This window comes from Ovis aries, chromosome 6 (genome assembly GCF_016772045.2).
Source record: "Ovis aries strain OAR_USU_Benz2616 breed Rambouillet chromosome 6, ARS-UI_Ramb_v3.0, whole genome shotgun sequence".
In the NCBI taxonomy this organism is placed as follows: Eukaryota; Metazoa; Chordata; class Mammalia; order Artiodactyla; family Bovidae; genus Ovis; species Ovis aries.
The window spans coordinates 19215540-19231040 of record NC_056059.1 but is presented as its reverse complement, the minus strand read 5'-3'; the positions used below and the strand labels follow the sequence as shown (position 1 = coordinate 19231040).

The window sequence follows — 15501 nt, the reverse complement described above, 5'->3', positions numbered from 1 at the left end:
ATGTAAGAAATTCAGTAATATTAAAAAAATAATAAACATGGAGAAACATCTTGTATGCTTACATGGGAGCAATCATTACAAAATGTCATTTTCAATATTACAAAATGTCATTTGTCATAAATACAGTGCAAAATAAGGTTTTTGAAATTAAAATGAGATCTAAAATAATATATATAAATGAATGACTGGGAGTAATCAGAAAATATGTTGAGAAAAGAACAAGGGAAACTTGCCCTCGTAGATATCATATCAAGGAAGGATATAAAAATCATTTGAATTAAATCATTATGGTATTGATATAATATATAGCAAATAGATAATGGAAAAGAACTAAGAATATAGAATAGATCTAGAAGTAAAGAAGATGTATACCTATATACCCATTGGTAACCCATCAACAAGGAAATGAATCTAAAACCATTTTGTAGCATGTACATAGAAATGTATGACTAAATTCACGTTGGCTAAAGTTACCATAACCAAAACTGAAAGACAATAACAGAATTGAAAAACATTACAACATGAAAGACTGGGCCAATATCTGGAATATATGTAGATTTCTTCCTACTTACCAAGCAGGAAGTGTTAAAGAAAACATATTCAGTGACACTTGATGATAAGAAAGGATCATCAAGATAGGTATAGGGACTACGCGTATGGGAATTTACTGTGAGGGAGAAAGATTGGGCTCAACTCTGAATACAACATGGGCAGGTGGAAATATATAGCCAAGGAACAGGCTGGGAAATTACCAAGAGGGAAATACTGAACACAAGGAAGGGTCAGAGTGTGTCTGGGTAAACCCACCCAACAGGGTCTTTGCTGAAGACAGACCAGGGTGATTAGACAAGGAACCTGATCAGATATTGTGGGTAGAGTTTGGTAACTGACTTGTTGGCAAGGTTCTTAACAAAACTATGTTAGGCACAGATGGGCCTAGAAAGTTCAGGAGCCTGACTAAAGTTTTTGTCAAGCAAAGAAACTTTGTGCAAAGTGATCAAATAGAAATGACAAAAAAGACAAATAATGTGAAGAGGCAGTTCATAGAGTAAATGACAAACCTGCTTATAAAAATGCTCTAATTAGATAGTAGTCTGGAGTACGCAAATTAAGGTAAATGGTAAGCAAGGTATGATTTTGTTTACCGAGTTCATGTGTGAGATAATAACACTGATGACCTGAATATAGGAAAAGGGTTCTCAAATGCTGTTGTTGAAAATTAAGTTTGTTGCAACATTTATGAATAGAAACTGCGTAAGATATATTTTAAAAGATATATTAAAGTGTATATATACTACAGCCTAGATCTCACTCTTAGGAATATAACTTACAGAAGAGAAATCAATATTAAATATGTAGAGGATGACTTTGCATGGCAGAAAACTGGAATGCATATAAATGGAGAAATAGTTAACATAAATTTGTTACATATGCTCCCAGAAATGTACATCCTGCTATGCAGCCTTTAAAAACGGTGAGTTTAAGCTACATTTTGGAGTTGCAGGAATTTATATGAGGTGATGTTAAAAAAAAAAAAAAGCGGTAGTATAGTATGAAAATTTTAAAAAATCCCTATTTTTGTTTATGTGTATGTGTATACTCTGTATGTATGTGATTATCTGGCCATGCAGAAAATATAATGTATACCATGCTTTTTGTTGACCTATTTGTAATGGCTGGTTTGCATGAAAAGGAGGAGAGGTAAAAGTTACCTGAAAAAAGCAAAATATAAGATTACTAAAGAAAGTCAAATATATAATATCATATTCAGGGATTTATGTAAAATATATGTGTATATATGTATATATATGTATATACAAATTAAACTAATTCAGGGAAGAACATCTCAGAGGTCTTCCTCTTTGAAACTAGAAGACAGTACTACTCCTGGCTCACAGATCTTGAATCCTTCGTGATTCTGCACCACATCTCTCTCCTGAGGCTCACAAGTGTTTGTGTTCTGTGAAGAGTTATCTGACATCACATGCATGAAGAGTATGAAGGACTTCGAACATCAATTTCCCGCTCTGTTCTTCATGAGTCACTGCAGTTTCAACTTCTCGACCTCAAATCTGTTTCTTTGTCAGTGAGTCACCAACCCCTGGGGAAGTGTCGATTTTTGCTTAACTTCCAAACTCAGCCTGATTGTTGATGTTCCCACTTCATAATCTTGGACCCACAACGATAGAAGGGGATCATGCAGAGATCATAGAGATGTTGTTTCAAGTTGGAACTTGTATTATTCTTTCTCCTAGAAGCACTTTATAGATTTGTGTTAGAAGTTCAGATAATATTAAACATTAAGTACATTTTTGAGGACTAGTCTGAGAGAATAACCACCAGCTGTAATCTTGTTTTTAATGGAAAATAAAGTATAATGCACACTAAAAACAGCCATTTACAAATTAACTTTATGCAAACTGTAAATTGGAGACTATATTAGGAAAGAATCTTGTAAATGATAACAATCGTGCAAATGTTAAACTTGGGGGTGATCTGATTTTGACTTGTTGATGGACTTGGCTATTGTGATTAACTCAGATTAATTTCCTTTGATCTTTACTGCTGTCTTTGAGATTATCCTGGAGCTTTCTCCCTATCCTGATTGACCGACCTTCCAAGGCAGACTGGAAGCCTCTTTTTCAGTCAGAGCTTTATCTGTATTTGGTTAACAGTTATTTCCATTATTTATGCTGCAGGATTTGGCTCTGAGCTTTTACCTACATTTCCATTCCTAAATAGGAGCCAGGGATCATATGAAAGTGGAAAAGGGAAGTTAACATTTATTGAGCATCTACTGTGTGCTAAGTTGTTTCATGATTATAGTAAATATGAGGTAGATATCTCATGAGGAATAGGCCTTCACAAGTGTAAGGTTTTAGCATCATGTAAGCAGTGGAGCAAGTTTTGAAAATTTGTATAATTATTCATCTCTAACTTTTATTTAAGTATAGCATATGTAGTATACAGTTCCTAAGTCAGAAGTGCTGCTTGTTGGATTTTCGCAGTGGGCACACACTGTGAAACCAGCTTCTGGATCAAGAAATAGAACATTACTGGAGTCTCAGAAGCCACCCTGGTGCTTGCTTTCACTCACTCTTCTACCTCCTCCCCACAAGGGTAGCTTGACTTCCTTGTGATTGTTACATCAAAATAGTTTAATTTACATTAGTTTTGACTCGGAAATTTATACAGATTGAATCATAGAGTATATACTCTTTCATGTCTGGCTTCTTTCTTTCAATGTTACATTTGGATAATTCATTGATCTTGTTACATGCAGTTTAGTTTGGTCATTCTCCTTACTGCGTAATATTTCATAGTGTGAATATACCACAATTTGTTTATCCGTTGTACCATTAGTGAACATTTGGGTAATTTCCACTTTTTAGCTATTATAAGTAGTACTGCTATGAACATTTTTGTACACACATACATAGATATATACATTTCTTTTGGACATATATAATTATTGTGTCATAGGGTCTGCCTTAAAAATCTTATTTTTAATTGCTAAACAGTTTTCCAAAGTGGTTATATCAATGTACGTGCTCACTGGCAGCATATGGAAATTCTGATGGTCCACATTCCTGCTCACAAAGGCACGTTGAATACAGGTTGCTGACTCTAAAACCCAAAGCCCTTTTCCTTTCACCTAAATCTTACTTAAAGGTAAGAACTTGGTAACAATTTTCTTTTACAAATTCTATGATTCTTTCCAAGATTTTTAGTCTTTGTTCATTAAGTGAGTTTCCTTTTTTATACTGGAAAATATACCTACGCTGAATAGAATTTAGTAGCTTTAGCAGTGTTTCGGAGGCCTCACATAAGTATTCATCTTCATTGAACCCAGCCTCTTCTATTTTTTCTGCATGGGTGAAAAGAATGGCTGTGTGATTCATCCAAGCATGGCCCAGAAGTTCCTGAAAGAGAGGAAGTAAGTGGCTATTTGCCTTTGACTGTATTTCTCAAAGATGAGCAGAAGAGTTATGGTTTAACACAGACAGTAAACCGACCTATACCTCATGATGTTTCTAAAACTGAAGTATATAAAGGGAAGTGATGATGGAGTCAAATAATGTAAGCAAATGCAGAGAGATGGGTGGGCTTCCTTTTAAAAAAGGCTTAAGTTCTCCATTTTATTTTGTTGTAATTTATGTAAATACAGCTTCAAAACTGTGTTATCTTGTGCTGCATGATTTAATTACCTTTGCAACATTCAGCAGTCGTACATGCTTGCCTGTCAACCTGAATCTGTTAGAACCACTGAAATCCTTTAAGTCAGAGGACCTTGCTCAGGAGAATGTCGTATCTTTTTCTGTGGGAATATTGTATTATCATCACTAAAAGCATTTTCTGAGAATTTATAGTTATATAATCTGGTTACAATCTATTGATGAATCAGATGACATGTAATGGAAATGCTATCAAAATACAGTTGGTCATTTGGAACAACTACAAAATATTACTGTGATTTACATCCTCTTCACATATATAGAATCCAACCCAATTTATTGGGTGACTTCCTCTAATGTGGGTAAAAAATATTGAATACTGGTATTCCTTTGTTTAGTAATATGTAGAAATTGGTTATGTAATAAGTTCTTATTTGAATAGTAAAAAAAGCTGACCTAAAGCAGAAGTAATAGCATGTGGCAGGTCATTAACACAGCATGAAAGGCATCTAGAAATACCCGTTTAACTTCTGTGAATATTTGCAGTTATATGAAATCACGACAACGCAACAGTAAAGTTCACTCCATTCCAAAAACTCCCATTAGAAAAATTTTTCCAAAGCTGCCACTGTAACAGCAAGAGAAATATAAAATGCTTAGGAATAATTTATAACAAATATCCAGAACCTCTAAAAGAAGGGAGAACAACTACTATTTAGTGCCAGATAATATGCCAGAGCTTTAGTTTTTTTGAAGTTCAACGTGATGATTTGTGGGAGATACAATTATGGTATGGAGAAACTGATGTACAGAGGTTGAGTACAAACCTATAGAGCGGTATTAGATTAATGCAAACTCAATAAAAATACTGAAAAATTGAAAGGTAGTTTGGGAAACTATTTTAAATAAGTATGAGTCATAATATTGAACAGCTGAAAAAAATGAAGAAACGGGTGAAACAAAAAGGAAGGAAAGAAGAATTGGGATATGTAAATCTAATATGAAAATATAAGAACTGTGGAACAATATATCTAAAAATTAGAAGCCTCTCAAGACCACAGTTACCAGTTATAACCCCTAATACAGTCTGACTTTCATCAGTTATTTATTTTCACATTCATCTCTACAACTTGACTGTGACTTCTTAGAAGGAAAGTCTGTGTCTTCCTATATCAATCAAAGCCTCTAATACATTGTGCACTCAATAAATATGTTAGATTAATTTGGAATTTAGACCCTCACCATCATCTTAAATAGAAGATTCAGGGTTTTATTTGTAAACTTTGGTTCCTCAATTTTGAAGTTTAATCTTTGGGACACACAATTGTAGTTTCCTGTGAAACTTCTCTTTTCTACTCTAGTTCATTATCACAGATTCGCCTGTAGTCTGCACTTCCTGTTTTCTATTCAGAAGACTCTCTCAAGGTGTAGGTCCCCAAATTTTCCTCATATCAGTCTGTCTACACCATAGAATAATTGTATGCTTCTGGTTCTCCTAAAAATGCCCTGCTTCCAGAAAATCCTCAGATATTTCAAGATCAGTACATTAGAGAATAATTATTTTAACAGGAAGATTCTAACTTTACAAAAAAGAGTTTTGCAGAGAGAGACTTTAATTGGCATCACACGCTAGTAGAGTAATGCTCAAAATTCTCCAAGACAGGCTTCAGCAATACATGAACCATGAACTACCAGATGTTCAAGCTGGTTTTAGAAAAGGCAGAGGAACCAGAGATCAAATTGCCAACATCTGCTGGATCATAGAAAAAGCAAGAGAGTTCCAGAAAAACATCTATTTCTGCTTTATTGACTATGCCAAAGCCTTGGACTGTGTGGATCACAATAAACTGTGGAAAATTCTGAAAGAGATGGGAATATCAGACCACCTGACCTGCCTCTTGAGAAACCTGTATGCAGGTCAGGAAGCAACAGTTAGAACTGGACATGGAACTACAGACTGGTTCCAAATAGGAAAAGGAGTACATCAAGGCTGTATATTGTCACCCTGCTTATTTAACTTCTATGCAGAGTACATCATGAGAAATGCTGGGCTGGAAGAAGCACAAGCTGGAATCAAGATTGCTGGGAGAAATATCAATAACCTCAGATATGCAGATGACACCACCCTTATGGCAGAAAGTGAAGAGGAACTCAAAAGCCTCTTGATGAAAGTGAAAGAGGAGAGTGAAAAAGTTGGCTTAAAGCTCAACATTCAGAAAACGAAGATCATGGTATCTGGTCCCATCACTTAATGGGAAATAGATGAGGAAAGCATGGAAACAGTGTCAGACTTTATCTTTTTGGGCTCCAAAATCACTGCAGATGGTGACTGCGGCCATGAAATGAAAAGACGCTTACTCCTTGGAAGAAAAGTTATGACCAACCTAGATAGCATATTCAAAAGCAGAGACATCACTTTGCCAACAGAGGTCTTTCTAGTCAAGGCTATGGTTTTTCCAGTGGTCATGTATGGATGTGAGAGTTGGACTGTGAAGAAAGCTGAGCGCCAAAGAATTGATGCTTTTGAACTGTGGTGTTGGAGAAGATGCTTGAGAGTCCCTTGGACTGCCAGGAGATCCAACCAGTCCATTCTGAAGGAGATCAGCCCTGGGTGTTCTTTGGAAGGACTGATGCTAAAGCTGAAACTCCAGTACTTTGGCCACCTCTTGCGAAGAGTTGACTCATTGGAAAAGACTCTGACGCTGGGAGGGATTGGGGGTAGGAGGAAAAGGGGATGACAGAGGATGAGATAGCTGGATGGCATCACCAACTTGATGGACGTGAGTTTGAGTGAATTCCGGGAGATGGTGATGGACAGGGAGGCCTGGCGTGCTGCGATTCATGGGGTCGCAGAGAGTCGGACACGACTGAGCGACTGACTGAATTGAACTGAACTAATGTGCCTTTAAAACACAAATTGCCAACCTTCACCCCAAACTTTGAAGAACATAGCTCTTGTTAAATCAAAGTATATGTGTAATGTCAACATCACATTTTAGCTAATAGTGACATAGCAAAATTAGCAGACCTCAGAGTTTTTCGTATATTCTGTGTACTCTAACACATCTCTTGTGGGAGAGAAGTCAGAGAATTGGAAAATAAATAAACCATACTGTGGATTGAATTGTAACCCCTTTCTCCAAATTGATATGTTGAAGACTTAAACTCTAGTCCCTCCAAAGTGACTTTACTTGGAAATAGGATTATTGCAGATGCAGTTAATTAAGATAAATTCACTAGAGTGGGACTCTAATCCAATATGTCTTTATAAGGACAAAAACATGAATACTGGGAGAACACCAGGTAAGCATAAAGTCAGCCATTCATAAGCCAAGGAGAGAATCCTTGGACACATCCCTCACTCTCAACCCTCAGAAGAAACTCACCTGCTGACATCTGTTTCAGACATATAGCCTCCAGAACTGACAGGCAATAAATTTCTGTTGCTTAAGCCAGGGAGTTGGTGGTATTTTTATTGCAACCCAAGAAAATTAACCTAAATGGTTGAAAAATCAATGACATGCTAAATATAACAGATTTAGGTTCTGAGAATACGAAGATTTCTGGGCCATTTACACCAGAATCACTTAGGGTGCTTATTAAAAGTGCATCAAAATCTTCAGGGATGGAACCTGGGGATGTAAATTTTTAAAAGCTCTCTGGGGGATTTATTCCTGCTGCAAATACTTATTGAGGGATCTACTTTGTTCCGAGACAAGGAATGGTACAAAACATGCATTTCCTGCTTGTATATGATGAAAAGTCTTGTTTACTAACTAAGCTTAGGGCTAAGGAAGAGGGACACATAGGGAAAAAGTACATTTAGTTTGTTGTCCTCGCAAATGTGATAGAAAATATATTGGCGCTACAGAGGCAGACATTTAGCCTAATTTTGGATGGGGGGTGTAATGTGGGGGTTAAGGGAGGGATCAGAAAATGTATCTGGCATGTGATGATGCCTTGAGCATAGAAATTAGCAAGGAATTTCTCAGGCGATAAAGATATACCAGGTAAAGAACGTGATTGAGCATTACTGGGAATTGTATAGTATTGGGATTTTATTTTTAACAAGTACAACTACTGATCTTTCATCATTCTTGCCTCTAGAAGTTTCTCAAATTTAGTGCCAGACCTTATATTCCCCAGGGCATTATTGATGTGCTTATATTGAAATGTTTAATATAAGTTAATAAATAGCTACTGTCCTTAAGCTCCCTTGAGTGCTACTGCCAGAACTATTCTCTGGGTATTGGTTGATGCATGGGCTATATTTGTTATTAAATATATATACAACATCACCATAATACAAATTAATGTTAAATAAACTGTGTGGCTCAAGTGGTTCTCTCCTGAGTTATAACATAGAACTCTCCTCTTTCTCGGTTAGTACTTACTGCATTAAATGGTGTAAGACTCACAGTGTGTTTTTAGTACCTGGCTTTCTATATTGTAACATGAACATGCCCTCCCCCACTTTGTTTCCACCAGACGTTTGCTCTGCTTTAAACCATTATATCATTCAGGAAAAATGAGTTAAAGCACCTAAGGATAATAGATTTGTAAGCTTGACACCACTTACAAGTCCGTGTATTGAGCCACTGGAAAGTTTTTACATGTTGGTAATTACTTATGAAAAGATGCTCATGTCCTAAACTGTGAGAGAAATTGCACTTTTGGATTACTGCCAAAAATAGAAGAGAATGGTTGATTTAGCTTATATTCTTTAAATTGATTTTTGGCCAGAAAATAGTTGAATATTTGAAAATAGTGTCGCTTGGTGTATAGTCATCATGTTAGTGGCCAAACATGTTCTCTACAGACCCAGAGAATAATCATGGTTGATTGATACCTCACATAAAAATCCAAAAGAAAGATAAGTTAATGTAAGTTATCTGGTGTTAACAATTTAAATATAATACTAAACTAGATAGAAAATTTATAATCAATCATAAATTGTTTGATTTCAAAGTGCTAATGGGTATGAGTCCATCTAGTCCTTTTGGGACAACTAGTTAGGATATAAACTTTGTTTTCCAGGAATTGTGTTCATTTTCCCAGGACCTCACCAGCCCTGCCCCATTTGTTTGTGGTTGATGAAATCATAGCATCTGGTCTTTTTAGGGGGAAACTTTTAAAAAAGCCAACTATTACATCAACTGAGAAAAAAAAATTATCATGGATCAGGAGGACAAGAAGGACCATTCTTTATGTTATTCCCTTATTCTCTTCCCACTTAAAGCACCACATTTTCTTCTTAGAGAGCCAAAGCTGAATGATAAGCCTTGTTAGATCAGATTTAGAGAAGAGTCAACCTTGGAGATCATCTGTCAAAATTGCCTTATTTTACAGATGGGAATATTAAGGCCTTGTGATATTAAATGACTTGGTCTAAGCCACATTGCTGATTATTGGCAGACTTGGGCCCGTAACAGAGGTTCCCTGACTGCCAGGTCCCTGTCCTTCCCACTAAATTGAGGCTTCTCAGTTTAACGTTACTAAGCCAGTGAATTTTTTTCCCACATTTTTTTTCCCTAAATTAATGCGGAAGTTCTTATACATCAGGGCTGTGTAAGCTTGGTTTCACTCTTTTTTATGAGTCCTATCAAAATAATTCCAAAGAAGGCTACAGATAATATGTCTCAATTTTAGGGTAAAACAAATACTAGCAAAAAAGTAATCATAGGTAACGTTTATTGTGCACTTGACATGTGGGAGTGTTTGAATTAATTTACCATTATGTTAATATGACATTCATTCCAAAAGTAACCCAGAAAACTATTATCTTTTCCAATTTATCACTGAAAAGATTGAAGTTTAGAGAAGTTATTTGCCCAAGGTAACAAAGCAAGTAACTAAGTAGGAAATTGAACACAGGGATAACTGACTGCAGGACCCAGGCTCTTCACCTCTGCAATGTGTTGCTCATATCTAGTAGTTCATTTGAAGAAGTTACTCATCACGGTCTAGACACTGATGATGACAAAACAATAACAGTAGTGGCAATTTTCTGGAAAGCTACTATGAACCTGCTGTAATTCAGGCATGATGCCAAGCACATTACATTTTTTAAATACAGCCTTCAGAACTCTCTAATGTAGGTAAATTATCCCCATTTTATAAATGAGGAACTGAAGCCAAGAAAGTTTTGTTAAGTAACATCTATAGTTACGTACCTAGAACTGTAGCAGACATATTTCAACTGAATTCTGTGGAACAGCTAAGCCCATGATCTCTGTTCAGTATGTGCAGGTCTTGCATTGGTCTTTCTAAACCCCGTCTGTGTACACCCATCTATAACATCAGCAGTCAAGTTGTTCATTCAAAATAAAAGTATTTGCTTGAAACCTGATTGAATACAGTAATAATACAAACATGATACCATGACCATGGAAAGAATGTAATCAATTCCTGGATTCAATTCCTAGTGCAGTTTGACTGCGTGCTAGCACTTTCCTTAAGGAGACTATTATATATGCTGTGTGTTCAGTCACTCAGTCGTGTCCAACTCTTTGCGACCCCATGGACTGTGGACCGCCAGGCTTCTTTGTCCATGGGGATTCCCTAGGCAAGAATACTGGAGTGGGTTGCCATGCTCTCCTCCAGGGGATCTTCCCAACCCAGGGATCAAACCCAGGTCTCCCGCATTGCAGGCGGATTCTTTACCATCTGAGCTACCAGAGGAGCCCATTTTACATGCTCTGATCTATAATTTAGGGATTTTTTAAAAAATTCAAATGATAGATAAGATTCAGATGAATCATTCCCTTTTTTCTCCATTTTGGGGAGACACTAACATCTCTACTGTTTTGCTGTAGATTAAGGAAGGCCTGACATAAAGAGAAAAGGATCATTTGAGGAACCATTTCAGTTGTCACAACTGGCAGCTTATAACCCCTCTATAAAATATTAGAGCACAAACTGAGAGAGATTTAAAGAGACAACAGGGAGGTGCAGGAAAAGAAGAGGTCACTTCTCTGGCACTGGCCTTGAAGACTCCTTCCATGGAGGGCATCAGTGCCCCCAGAAAGGGGGAAAGGCAAAGGTGAAGACAGATGTTCTGTTCCTCATTTTGTGTGAGCCAGGAAGAAAAAGAAATCCAGGGTGTGTCTGGAAGCAGAGGAACTTAACCACCCTTTGCTCCTTCCTAACAGCTGTGGGTCCTGTTGAATATTCAGACATCCTGCAGCTGCTCCCGATCTGTGAGCACATCCAGATGGCTGCCACTAGTATCGAGGCACCTTCAGGAAGAAGGTCATAAACAGCCAGCCTGTGCTTAGGCAGTCTTCACCCAGAGATCAAGGTGGAAGCCCAGAATAGGACCGCAGTGCCTCCAGGGGTCATGACCCTGCAGAGGATTACTAAATCTCTCCTGGGAGAGAGGTTACTTTTGGAAAATTGTTCTGGATCTGAGTCTCCCTCGCGCATCTTCTCTCTGCCTTCAACTCCTGAATTGGACACTGACTTAAGGAAGGCAGCCATAAAAAGTGAAGGCTGTATGTATGCCAAATACCATTTAAAAGGATCAGAGACATGTATGAAACAAATTCACTTGTATAAAAAAAAAAAATCGGGGATTATAATATAGTTCTGTATCCTAAAACTGGAAAAATCCATTTTCAAAATGTATGTCTCTTAAAATGTCCTTTTTGAATCAGCAGAAAGAAAAATCTGGAGACATACAGAGAGAGTCAGGTTAGTTTTTGAGAAATATTTATCCATTTACAGAGTTTACTGGATTATATCCATCTATAGAGTTAAATGTCTATTTAATAGGAACTTTAAATGAATTTTTTAAGCTGCTTAAAAATTGCACTGACAGTATAGCTCCAGGGCCCCCCTTTTGATTTCTACCAGAAATATTGTTTGAAATGCTGGCTTTAATAGGTTAGAGGAGGTTCATGGGTTTTCTTAGATTTCACATTGTTTCTTAATTGCAATCATCTTTGCTTTTGTACAGAATGTTCTTGATTTTTCAGGAGTTGGATGATGAGGATTACTTTTTATACTCTTGTCACCCTAATTTTTTCCACTAGTTTTTTGTGATTACACATATGCTTTTTTTTTTTTTTTAGAAACAGCTATAGTTACTGAAAAAGAAAATGTGTGTCATTTAGAACAAACGATCTTGTGTCTTTACTAGTTAAAGGAAAATATCTTTCTTTAAAGCAAAGTATACTATCTTTCTAAGTGTAACAAATTCTATATCAACATAATCAGAGATTGGACCAGAAATAGAGCAGCATTCGTTCAAATTCATTTTGATTGAAAATGTCTACTCGCTATTCTCCATGTAGTTTACTTTGGAACTTCTGGTAGAGATGCGCTCTCTGAGTTAGGTCAATTAATGAGGCTACTGAGTAATAGTAGTCAAGTTCCGCAGTTAAATCTGGGTGGTCCTAGACTGGAGAATCAAGAAAGTGAATAAATGAGCAAACAGATGAACCATTAGGGAAAGATGGCATATGTTATTTTTATTCACCCTGAGGTCCCTGTGATCTCATGGCTGGCATGGAGCAGTTATTCACCCTACAGATGAGGCAAGCAAAGTGTCTACAGTTCCTAATTTCTTTCCTATAAATAAAGTATAAATCTCCCCTGAATTTTTGCCATGATGTAGGTCTCAGTGATGCTTCCTCCACTGAGGAGTTATACATTGCACTGCTTTGGCACTGAATGTGTTGTCATATACGTGTTTATCTATTTGTCTCTTCTAGACTGTGAGTGTTTTGAGGGCAGGGCTCATATTATCACTCACCGATCATTAAACTCTGCTAGTACTCAATACAGTGTTCAATGACTGAGCAGGGTGACCACCACCACCACCCTCCACCCCACCATTTATGGCAAACTGTAAGAGGTTATCTCTTGTTGAAAGGATGCAAGTCGGTATTTTAGTTCAGTGGTTCTAAACTTGACTGTTTTAGAGAAATATATGGAAAGTTTATGCAAACACAGATAGGCAAGCTCTACTCTTGAGATTCTGTTTCAGTAAGGCTTGGATGAATCTGCATTTTTAACAAACAGCTCAGTTGATTCTGAGGCAGATAGTCTGAGACCACATAGACAATCAAATTCTTAGTTCTTAGGAGTTTGAGATTTAGTTAACCTAAGTTCAGTATCTCATTTTTGTTTTGTTTTCCTTTATAAAATATGAAGTCATTTCCCAGGTATAAAATGACTGACTGAATTCCTCAAAAGGAATTTGTAAAAATGACTCTTGGTGGGAGAATCAAGTAATTTTTACCAGTTTTTTCTATGTGACCAGCGCCTGTTTTAAACTACTTGTTTAAAATATCTCTTTTAACCAGTTTTCATAGTTCATTCCTATTAAGGTGATGCCATCCAAAATGGGCATAATGTTACTTGTGTGACTGCTCTTTACCTGGATCATCTGGACTGGGGAAGATTCTTCCTGTCCACAGAGAGGTACGTCTGCTCTCTGGACCAGCAGTGCAAGGTGCAGACCCTCCTGCCCAAAGTGATGTGCCAGGGCCTCCCTGATCTCCTGTCTCACGTGCTTCTTGCTCAGCCTGCTGTGCGGGTAACCCGGCGTGTCCAACACCTGGACCTGCAGAGTCACCTCTTGCCCTCCTCGACGCATGAAGCTGCGGAAGTGACAGCTGCGGCCCAGGCTACAATCTTTGGTCACAGAGCATGGAGCAAAGCTGCTCTGGAAGTCAGTGCTTCCCAGAATAATGTTCCCAGCAGAACTTTTTCCACTTTGAGTCATGCCAAAGAGGGCCAAGTTGATGGTCATCTTGTTGGAGTTCATCATGGCTCTGGATAAACAAAAGCTCAGTGTAAGTAGTCAGGCATCTCCCTTCAGCCAATGTAAGGCTTCTTAACTGGCCTAGAGCACCCCAAGTATTGCCTCTGATTTGCTCTCCCCTCCTTCTTTGTGTCTAAAGCATGGAGGAGCACACCACTAAAGCAGAGACCCCCCAGTGACAGAGGGGAAGTGGAAATAATAGTAGTAGTTTACACTCAGAGAGGAGAGAAAAATAAAATACAGATAAGGAAAGGAGGAGGAAGCAATAATTGTAGGAAAATGAGGAAAAGAATTACATGAAGATGGTGTAAGCCATGTTTAGGAGAACCGTGTTAACTTATCAATGTGATAGGTGAGTTGGTTTAATAATGGGTGCTGAGGTCCCTCAGTTCAGGAACAAAGATAGCAGCAATATTTGAAAATGATTCTCTCTTGGTGGAGAAGTGGAAATAGTACAGTGGAAGAAATGGCCCTTCTTGCGTTTTAAACAGTGTTCTGCCTCTCCCCACTCCCTGCCTCCCCACCCGTTGAATATACAAGTGGCATCTGCAAAAAATCATCTTTCCTGACTTCCTGAATGCTTCTCTCCTGTGAAACATGAATAATATTAAAGGAGGACTTCTGTTTCTGTTGACTAATTTTTTTTAACAACTGGGCAACATTCTGATGAAAATGATTACTTTAATTTCTGTTATGAAATAATCATTTCCGTGGTTCACCATAGCTCAGTATTGGCTCTTCAACAAAGAAAGGAAAGACCAGCACATTGTACAGCTCAGTTAGGAGGGAGAGAACCTTGGGAGAATCTGTTTCATTACAACACCCCTAAAACGTAGTTGTTTTGTGTATTTTAAGGTCATCCATCCTTTTCATTATATCGATAAGGCAAAGCTACTGGCCAATCACCAATGTACTCAATCTGTTGATTCAGAAATAAAGACATTGAAAATTGCATATTTACTATTTTTGCTTATAACTTGTAGTTCGACTGTAAAGTTTTATGTGCCTCTGGCCTTTCTTGTCCTCTAAAGCCTCTCACCTTACTCTCTCCAGACCTTAATATGAACATGTTGAAGGAAATTTACACCCTCATACTAAAGACACTCACCTCAGGAGTCCCTGAAGATGACCCCATCCCACTTCACCTAGCTCATTCAGCTGTGGCAGCTGCACCATAGTCACTCAGATTTCTTTTTACTCCAGAATTAGATGTGTGATTTTTTAAGAAAGAATTAATTAATTATGGAATCCCAACCAGTTTGCTCTATGTCACGTACCTTTTCCAGTCTTAAAAATGCTTGTTCCAGAGACTTCCCTCAAGCTGCTATGGTTGTTCGGTATGAACTTCAACCTTCTGACAGTGTCATTGTACCACTCTGAGACTGATACTGTATGTACTTTATTTAGTTAATTTATTACCAGAATACTTTCTATAAATGATTAGCTGTCCTCCTCTAATCAGCATTGACTTTTTTATGTCACTTGAGAGATATCTTATTTCAATAGGTACTTCCTGAAATTTCTGTTTCGAGGATTAACTTATTTGTTTAAGATCAT

General features: G+C 37.5%; 1 protein-coding gene across 1 annotated transcript; it reads right to left on the bottom strand.

Moving 5' to 3' along the window:
• Positions 1–1514: 1514 nt before the first annotated feature.
• GIMD1 (GIMAP family P-loop NTPase domain containing 1) lies at positions 1515–15285 on the bottom strand. The gene is made up of 3 exons (XM_004009641.6): positions 15222–15285; positions 13558–13954; positions 1515–3923 (listed from the first exon to the last, which is right to left on the bottom strand). The coding sequence occupies exons 2-3, from the start codon at positions 13948–13950 to the stop codon at positions 3663–3665; spliced, it is 654 nt and encodes a 217-aa protein (XP_004009690.2). The 5' UTR covers positions 13951–13954; positions 15222–15285; the 3' UTR covers positions 1515–3662.
• Positions 15286–15501: the final 216 nt, after the last annotated feature.